Below are 9,604 nucleotides of genomic sequence, written 5' to 3'. Positions count from 1 at the left end.
ATTAATTGATTATTGCGACAGGCCTTCTCAAGACTTCAGACTTGACTTGGACTTGAGCTCTCAAGACTTGACTTGGACTTGCAAAAAATGACTTGTGAACATGTCTGCCTTCTGGTGAAGGAGATGTTTTAGATCCCATACTGATCGAATTTTGAACAAGGTGGAAGATGATGATCTCACTCCGTGTGTCCAGTCGTACTTACTTTAGTTTTCAGTAATCACATATACATTAATGATTTTATTTAAAATGTTATATCTTCCGACATATCATTATGAGTTTGTGACATTACCATTAATATTTTACTTTTCATGTTTTATCTTCACACAAGTAAGTGCACTTAGTTAGTATATATCATTGAAATACGGGGGATGTAGCAGTGAGATTATTTAAAGCCGTGTTAACGCTTAGACCTCTTTCTTTGTTGGTAATATGAAGAGAAACAGAGTCTTAAATGTTTAGGCAGGAAAACAGTTGCATACACAGAAACAATGCCAGCTTGATGGAAAGCAGATGTGAGGAGAAATGTTTTTGCCAAAAGTAGGATGGCTTTTCGAAGGTCCACGCAGAGTTGACTATGCTTGTGTTTTTTGGGGAGGTTTTGAGCTTCCCGTTTGATGCAATGTGTCACCCAATCAGAACATTTTCTCCTATTGTCAGGTCTCTAGATCACAAGCATCCAGCACACTAACGGGACAAAGCACACAGACATCTACGAGCACATGAGGCTATTAGACACACATACAGATGGAAGTAGCCTAGCCAAAACACAAACACATACTCCAAATAGTTTCCACACAAGCCATGAGGCGACACACGTTGCCATGCACTTCAGCGCATACATACACAACCATGTTAGAATATGGTGTAAATATATCTAAGAATGAAAATGAATCTCACACTAGTCAAGGTTTATCTGTAGCGGACCTAGGCAATAGAGACTGACATTTTTTTGGGAATCCAATGGGTCAAGGGATTCCCTTGGGATGGGAGTCAGTATTAGTAACCATCACGTGATTGGGACGGTACAGGGTTAAACATTAACGGGAGCAGACGGGAGTGGGAGCAAACCAATTGTAACTAAAAAAACTAGGATCGATGCCAAAAAATACAATAAAATAGAAAGAAAAAAAATCCAGTACTGGCGCCGCCATTTTGTAGTTTTTTTTCCTTGAAGCCTACACTATAATGCGAGTCAAAAAAACTACACGACCCAAAAACCAACAGTGCTTCCGCTCTGAGTTTTTCACCCGCACTCAAAAAAAAAAAAAACAAGAATGGGAGTGGTGCAGGAGCGGGAGTCATTCTGAATGGGAGCGGGATGGGAGTAGGGGTGATTTCACCAGGAGTGGGACGGGACAGGATTTAGATTTGTACTCTGGCCCGGGATCGGGACGGGACACAATTTTTTTCTGTGGGAGTGGGACGGGACAGCAGTGAAAATTCACTCCCGTGTCATTCTCTACTAGGCAAGGAGTGAAGATCTAAGTATTTAGCCGGTTTTAAAGCATATACATTTTTTCATTCATACCTGAAACTATGCTAGACCGCCACAGTTATGAATTACATAGTACAGCAAAGATCACAAAATCGTTTAAAGGACAAGGATTGAGATAACTAATTCAGGTATACTAAAAACTTGAAGAAATAAAAAGAAAACAAAATACACAACTTGGTCAGTTTTATATATTTTGTATTTCCACACCCAAGTTAATTAGGAATAAATGAATGAATACAGAGGTTGATAAAACAATGAAACCAAAAATAGAAAAGAAAAAGAAATTCAGAATTTCGGACAAGCAAATTTAAATGTCATAAAACCAGGAACCTGTCTTAAATGAATGATAGCATTACTATTACCAAAAACTTAGTTAGAGTAACACAATAAAATCTGCACGATCACAGAGTATTTGGATTGCAGGAAAAGAAGATGTGTATCTAATAAACCAGAGCTCATTCAGTGAATAAGGACTTTCATGATTCAGTTTTGAAAAATTAAAAATCTCCCCTTTAAAACCACTAATAGTTTTTACAAGAAAGAAACTTAAGAAAACATCAGAGTTATTGTTGTTCAGAAGTCGGCAGCAGTTGGTATTCAGTTCTGGGTCTTCTTTTCCAGTAGATGACTGCTCCAAGTACCAGGACGCTACCAATCAGCAAGACTTGGTTCAGACTCAGATTCAGGCTTAGGTCAGACCCTGAAATGTCAAGATATTAAGAATCAAACTTGTAAGATCTACCATTAAGAAAAGAAAGTGTCAGAGAAACGGCCATACACACAAAAAAGACTCCAACATTTAGCCTTAGTTGTAAGACTCATGTTGAAAAGGGTTTTAGTACTCTTGATAACATCTAGCCAGCTGAATTAGGTGAGATTGAATAAAACACAATGATTGGTAACAACAAACTTACCTGTTTATTAAGAGATAAACACAAACTGGACAAAATTATGAATAGCAATCTAATATTGCACAGTGAGCAGTAAAACCGTAAACAGTTAAAGGTGCTATATTACTGTAAGTTTTAATAAAAATGCAAAACACACAGGAGTGGAAAATAGTCTCTTAACTTAGAATCAGGACTCTACTCTTGAAAAAAGACACTGCTTAAAAAAATCAGTGCAAATAATAGTTACACAAAAATGCCTTATACTCCCCAATCTCCTCCACACCTAGTCTCCATCTACACATCGTGCAGGATAAAATAATCCCACACGGCTGACATTTTCCCCGCTATCTTCCAATTCAACTGTTTTAATGGTTAGGCCGGGAGACAGACCCAAAAAGACCTGTGGGTGTGTTGAAGGTGTTCTGAAAAAATACGGACCGGATTCGGGGAACACTGGCGCAAAATAGTGGAATGGATTGTTTCAATCAGCGAAACTGGAAAATATGGACCAGATTATTTTTTAAAAACTGGATCGGCAGTCTGGATCGGCATTTTTACATGCTTTGTCGATAAGCATTTTTTTGCCAATATCGGCGTCCGATCCGATACGTGGATTGGATCGGGACAAGCCTACTCTGTAGTGTGAGCCAACTGAATGAACAAAGACTGCTGGACAGGCATTAAGTAGTTTTCAAAGAAACTGAGCAAAGTCTGGTGTTTTTATATAAGCTATATTCAAATAATTCTGAATATATTTGATCAATAATCTTAATATTCCCAACAGATGTGAAGTTAGCAAAAATACTGAAATATTATTAATGCCAAACGATTGCATTAACAAAAAGAATTATGAATAACTTTTTTCTTTCTTGTTCTGTGTAATTATTGACTGACTGCATTTGAACTCTCACCTTTGGTATCAGAAGTCTTAACGAGACGCAAAGGACCCTGGGAAATGGAGTGACTGCTCGTTTCAGCTGGAGCATCCCTCTTTCTGCGATTGTTCAGTGAGTCAGACCTGATACATCCCTGGGAGCATCGAGTTCCAGGAAAGCCGGTCTCACACAGGAGAACTGAACAGGTGATGTAGACCTGTAGAACCACACAGGCGAAAGACAAATTGTTAAATCATCACCATAAAAATGCCTTTACAGTCTCTTTTAGCTTTTTTTTTTAAATAACTAAATGAAAATTTAGAGACAATGTTTTTTTTTTTTTCAAAAATACAAATTTAGCATTTTTGTTTTAAAAACAGGCGGTTACTTTTTTCTTTGATTGTGTTTTCAAACAGACAGACCTGAAAAAAGGGGACCATTGGTGTATTAGGCCTCTTTTCAAGCACTAAGGTGATGATAAATGTTTGCTGCACATCTAGGCTTTGTCATGGTCTTGTTTCTGTTGTATTTTACTTTGCTCCTTGTTTTCTAATTTTATTGGTTTAATTCCTGTTTTATTGTAATTTCTACATTTATGTTATTTCTCATTTTTTTTGTTGCCCTCTTGTGTGTGTGTTCCTTTCCCCTTGGCACCCTCGTTATCTCCTCTCCCACCTGCTCCTTGACAGCTCGTTAACCCTGCCATTGTCTCAGTCAGCTATTTATACTCTCCCTCTGCTGTCACTCCTTGTTGGTTCCTTGTCATTGCTGTCTTACCATGCTATTGTCTACCTCCCTCTTCTCCACCATGGCTCCTCGTGATTTACATTATTAATTGGATTTTTGGATTCCTGCCTTTGTTTTCTGCTTTTTCATCAAAAGAACTGCAAGAAATCTCCTTAGCCTCTCTGCCTCTGCATCTGTGTCCTCAAACCTCAACCAAACCCTGACAGGCTTGCTGTCAAATTGTGTCTTAACTTGCTTCTTAACACTATTGCTGAGTTTGAATCCAGCCACGGCGTCCTGCAAAGTCGAGATTCGTCGGCCTCGATTGGGGGAAGTGGTGGCCCTATTGGTTAGGGGATTGTGCTTGGAACCCAGAGGTTCTGAGTCTGAGCCCCACTCCCACAGACTGCAACTCTGGGTCTCTGAGCAAGACCCTTAACCCTACGCTACTTTCCAGGTGCCGCACAATGGCAGCCCACTGCTCCCCAAGGGGATGGGTTAAATGCAGAGGTAAATATCTCCAATCTGAGATCAGTAAAGTTCGCCGATGCCTTTTCGGATTGGAAAACTCCTTGTTATGCAGCCTTCTTTTTGCATCTTTTGAAGGAAAGGTCCGCTGTATTCTACATAGCCCTTAATATGCCATGATTCATTGCGAGTCCAAGAAAGCAGGCTGCTCCACACTCAGAGGAAAAAAAAGAAAAATGCTGCTGAACAGTTGTGACTATTGGAAGTGTGGTTTAATATAATACAAGTGTGTGAATAATTCCCTCTGAATTCATGAAAATATGTTATTGATTATTAAGTCAGATATGTGGCGGATAATGTTTGGTTTACTGAAAGGTTTTATCCGTTCCTGAGTAAATGGGTTTGCCTGACATTTGAGCACAGATTTCAATATCTCTGCAGGGTGGGGACTATAAATCTGATATCTGAGATGACGGTACTGGCGCTGAAGCTCCTCAAAAACGTTGTTAGAACTCAGAACAGTTATGAGAAGTTTGACATCCATTCTTATCCTGCGTTGTGTGTCATCTGTAACGGTTGCTAAGCAAAAAAGCGTACACTGAATGAGGGGCGGAGGTCGCAGCAAGATAGTCCAGTCTAAACTTTAAAGCTTTAAGTTTTATATACCTCATGGCAGGACAAAGATTCATAATTTAAGGGGGTTGTCTGCAGGTAAAACTTTGTAATTAGAAGCACATGTACATTCATACAGATCAGGACTAAACAAAATGTTCACATTAATGTGGATGAATATTATGAGTTAGAGCTATCCTTAAAATCTCTTTCCTTCTAATTAACTTCAGAGTGGCCATTCCTCATCTTTGAAAGGGAGTAGCTAAGTTGGGTGAGGGATTAGATCATTATACATCCCAAATACCAGTGTTAAGATGCTGAGATCTTGCATAACAAGCTTAAGATTCAAAAGGAGTCGTATTTCAGGGTTTGGTTTTTGTGCAGACCTCAAATAGGTGTAAGACGGTCAATTTAATCTTTCTTAGAGTTAAGCCTTACCTCCTGATGAGCACCGATGAACTCAAAAGCCTCAAGTCCAAATCTGAACTGGGACTTGGAGCTGGGGTAGATTTGTGTTGTTTCTTCCTTCACACACCTACAAGAAGTGAGAAAAAGTTTAACTTGGTAAACAAAATAAAAGTAGTCAATTTTGATGTCTAAGTTGTCAGTAAAATAGCTTTTTCCCAGTACCCATTTTCAATGATAGTGTAGCTGATGCGGGAGTTGGGGTTGTCGTAGGGAGTCGCCCTGCAGGACTCCACAAACAACTCAGTGTTGGGGATGGATGTGGTCGCCTCGATCTGCATGTAGATCATCTGCTTGAGGTAAACTTCCACTGGGTAGCTGCTGGAGTCAACCTGCTTCCTGAAACGCTGGCTCTCAAAGAACTCAAACTGGAAGGTGAAAGTACCAAAGCCCCTCTCATCAAAGGCGTATGGGTTTTTGTGTCTATATCCCAGAGTGAGGTTGGTTCGCTTGGGAAACGAGCAGGAAAATGCTATCTCGACGTCATGCTGCCTGGAAACAATCTTACTTTTATCTGCAGATGTGATCACGTTGGTAAAGATAATGTTGTCATCATCCTCCTGAAAATGACATGACATTAAGAATTAAAGAAAACATAAATTAAGTAGATGGTTTTATATAAGAAGAATAAAACATGTGTTAGTGTATATGAACTAATCCTGGGGCAGTAACAGTGTGATGATGTGTCTCCTTTTGTGTTAAGACTATATAATATTAATTTCCAACATATTTAATTAAAAAGACCCCTTCTTGGATTGCAAACTCTTGACTCCAAGATTGTTGCCAGATCGTCCTTTCCCACTTACATAAATGTTGCTAACTATGTTTAGTATGTTTAGTACCTGCACAAGGGTTCCACAACTGCCCAGTGGCATGACAGCAACCAAGTGACTAGAGTTGGAAAGTGTGTTCAAGTTGCATGAGGAGTCTGTGAAGTCATTTAAATGCAAAATGTCCTCATTGCTCTTAACGAGGTAGGTTTTCTCCACCTCCACAGAAATTGTGGTTTCATTGCAAGTCACTTTGGCCTCTGGAAAAGGACATTTGAAAAACAACAAGAAAAATAAAAGTTTAAAGACCAACAGTTACATAAAATCCCTTCGGATAAGAGTTGGAGATTGTTAGTGGATATGAGACACAAAAGTTAATAGAGCCTATTAACTTTGTCATCATTTTGTCCACTAATTTTCTTTGCCTCTCAAGCTGTAAACACATTACAGTAAATAACCTTTATTTGCTTGAGTGCCTTGAGCACATGCCTAGGTATTTGATCAGTTTTTGAAATGTGTTTATCCAACTGCAATTAAACTTATAAAACTGCAATAAGACATTTTATAAAATACTTATTTAAAACTACATATTCTATATTTTCTAATTGGCTTTTTAAAAATTTTAATGAGCTATAGCTCCCACCCTTGCCATTAATTACATGTGTTAACATACCATGATGACCAACACTGACAGTCACACAGCGTAGCTCTGAGTGGTAGACCTGGTAAAATCTGTAATACAATGCAGAATAATTATGCGGATATGTAAAATAGATAAAATGCTATTCTATTTTAAAATACATGTTGGGAATTTGGGTATAGAACTTTAAATCAGCAATACAATAGTTTTAAAACTTACTCGTCTCTAGCTTCAGATATGAAGCATATCGGGAAATACTCATTCAGCTGATCTGAAGTTGGGTACCATTTTAAGATGTAGGCATCAGAGGAAGTTTTCTCCTTTGTTATGCCAGCAGGGCCTATAACAATCAGGTCATTGATCCTAAAAGACAGCATAAGATTGATGTGAGAAAGTAACAAGTAATAAAAAAATCTCTAAACAAAATAAAAAAGTATTTGAGGATAAATATATACATGGCATATACCACTGATGAGTCAATGAAAAACATCCCACAACTGAGCTTTTGCCTCAGCAACCAGCCTATTCCCCTGCCGCTTTGACTGCCGGTACACATTAGCTGCTTCTGGAGTCTCACAGGCCAATAAAACCCAGTAGGACTCCTTATTCAGCTTGATAGCTTCCCTCATCGCTGGTGTCCCACCAGCGTCTTCGAGGGTTGCTGCTGGACATCCACTAACAACCTTACGGCCACAGTTCTGACTACTGCCTCAACAATAGAGGCACGGAACATGGTCCACTCAGACTCAAATGTATTGCAACTTCCCTGAAACATGTTCAAAGCTCTCCCGAAGGTGGGAGGTAAAGCTCCATCTCACGGGGGACTCTGCCAGGTGTTTCCAGCAAACCCTCACAATACGTTTAGCTCTACCAGGTCTGACCAGCATTCTCCCCCACCATTGGAACCAGCTCACAACCGCGAAGTGGTCGGTAGAGAGCTCCACCCCTCTTCAACTGAGTGTCCAAGACGTGCGGTCTTTAATCAGATGAAACAGCAGCAAAGTGGATCATTGAACTACAGCCTAGGGTGTCCTGGAGCCAAGAACTCATATGGACACACTTATGCTTGAATATGCTGTTCGTTATGGACAATCCATGACAAGCACAGAAGTCAAACAACAGAACACCAATCGAGTCATTGTCACTGTCATACTTCACCTGCGTTGCCAACTGATGGTGGTCAGAGGGCCCAGTGGTGCCGGTGTACAGTAGCCTTGCTTCTTTTAGTGAGCCCCAGGGAAGCTGTGGCTACAATGTAGTTTGCCACCCTCAGTGTGTGCGTGAATGGATGAATGACTTAATGTAGTGCAAGGCACTTTGACGAAGTCTTCTGACTTAAAAAAAAATGCTATATAAGAACAGGCCATTTACCATTGCCCAAATAAGCGTTGAAGTCCCCCAGAAGAGCAAGGGAGTCTCCAGTAAGAACTCCAACAATGGTTTGTAATCTGAATTGCTGCTTGGTACATAAGCAGAAACACTAGTCAGAACCTGTCCCCCCACACCTATGCGGAGGGAGAAAACCCCCTCATTTACCGGAGTAATCCCCAACTTATAAGCATCAAGATGAGGGAAAACAAGTATGCCCACTCCTGCTCTGCACCTCTCATAAGGGGCAACTGCAGAGTGAAAGAAAGTCCAGCCCCCCTCAAGGATACTGATTTCAGAAACATGCGTCAAGTCCGACTATAACTAGCCTGAACCTCTCAACCTCGCGCACTACCTCAGGCTCCTTCTCCCAATGAGAAATGACATTCCATGTCCAAAGAGCCAACTTCTTCAGACGAGGATCAAGCGAGGCAACCCAAACATCTTTGCAAATAAATAAGATGATGGTTCATTGGTCATTTTTTTTTTCAATTTAGGAGAGATACATGTTTGGGCCAAAGATACAGCAACAGACCTCTAGATATCTAGTGGAGTTTAGGGCTATATGGGCCAGGGCTGTTTTGGCAGTACACTGATGGTCATAGTGTTATGCTTAGTAAGTTACAGGCATACTGTAGTTAAAAAAGGAAAATTAAATTGCTTACCTTGTGTACTGAGCTTTTGACCTCACTTCAATTTCAAAAGGCTGGTTTAAAAATGCAGTAAGATAAGCTCTATTAGCTGGAGTTGGTGCCAGGAAAACGGGGAAGTAATCACCATCAAGACAAGAGGGAGCATGGTAGGAATCCACTGGAAATTAAATCACACATCAGAGAAGATGTTAGAAAATTGAAGGTTACTTTATAAAATAGAATTTTATAAAGTATAGAATTTTGTAAATGTTACCATAAACAGAGAATTGTAGAGGAAGTTTGCTTAAAGGAGGAATCGATGACCTATAAAGTCCCACAGGACTTATTGTGGTGGTTGAAAAACCTGTAGAGGTTGTGGGAGCATCTGTGATGGTGGTGGTGGGAGGAGCAGTGGTGGTTGTTGGAAAATAAGTGGTGGTGGTTGGAGCAGCGGTGGTGGTGGTTGGAAAAGAAGTGGTGGTGGTTGGAGCAGCCGTGGTGGTGGTTGGAGCAGCTGTGCTGGTGGTTGGCGCAGCCGTGGTGGTGGTTGGAGCAACAGTGGTGGTGGTTGGAGCAGCCGTGGTGGTGGTTGGAGCAGCAGTGGTGGTGGTTGGAGCAGCAGTGGTGGTGGTTGGAGCAGCAGTGGTGGTGGTTGGAGCAGC

The 9,604-nt window shown here is 40.5% G+C and overlaps 1 protein-coding gene across 1 annotated transcript; it reads right to left on the bottom strand.

The window, feature by feature from the left end:
• Positions 1-1,706: 1,706 nt before the first annotated feature.
• Positions 1,707-9,446, bottom strand: LOC107099271 (CUB and zona pellucida-like domain-containing protein 1). Its single transcript, XM_015397325.1, has 9 exons — positions 9,217-9,446; positions 8,976-9,120; positions 7,162-7,305; positions 6,976-7,034; positions 6,375-6,562; positions 5,698-6,092; positions 5,506-5,602; positions 3,298-3,478; positions 1,707-2,196 (listed from the first exon to the last, which is right to left on the bottom strand). Exons 5-9 carry the CDS (start codon positions 6,405-6,407, stop codon positions 2,060-2,062), a joined length of 843 nt encoding a protein of 280 aa, XP_015252811.1. The 5' UTR covers positions 6,408-6,562; positions 6,976-7,034; positions 7,162-7,305; positions 8,976-9,120; positions 9,217-9,446; the 3' UTR covers positions 1,707-2,059.
• Between the last annotated feature and the right edge of the window lie 158 nt (positions 9,447-9,604).

The sequence above is a fragment of the Cyprinodon variegatus genome, unplaced genomic scaffold, assembly GCF_000732505.1.
Source record: "Cyprinodon variegatus isolate N-32 unplaced genomic scaffold, C_variegatus-1.0 Scaffold852, whole genome shotgun sequence".
Classification (NCBI taxonomy): domain Eukaryota; kingdom Metazoa; phylum Chordata; class Actinopteri; order Cyprinodontiformes; family Cyprinodontidae; genus Cyprinodon; species Cyprinodon variegatus.
The sequence above is the reverse complement of the archived record's forward strand: the minus strand, read 5'-3'. Positions and strand labels throughout refer to the sequence as shown.

Coding starts and splice junctions, on each gene's coding strand:
- LOC107099271 (XM_015397325.1), bottom strand. CDS start 6,407: ATGCCACTGGGCAGTTGTGGAACCCTTGTGCAG. Junction 6,093..6,374: donor GTTGTGGAACCCTTGTGCAG/GTACTAAACATA, acceptor TGTCATTTTCAG/GAGGATGATGACAACATTAT. Junction 2,197..3,297: donor TAAGACTTCTGATACCAAAG/GTGAGAGTTCAA, acceptor TTGACATTTCAG/GGTCTGACCTAAGCCTGAAT.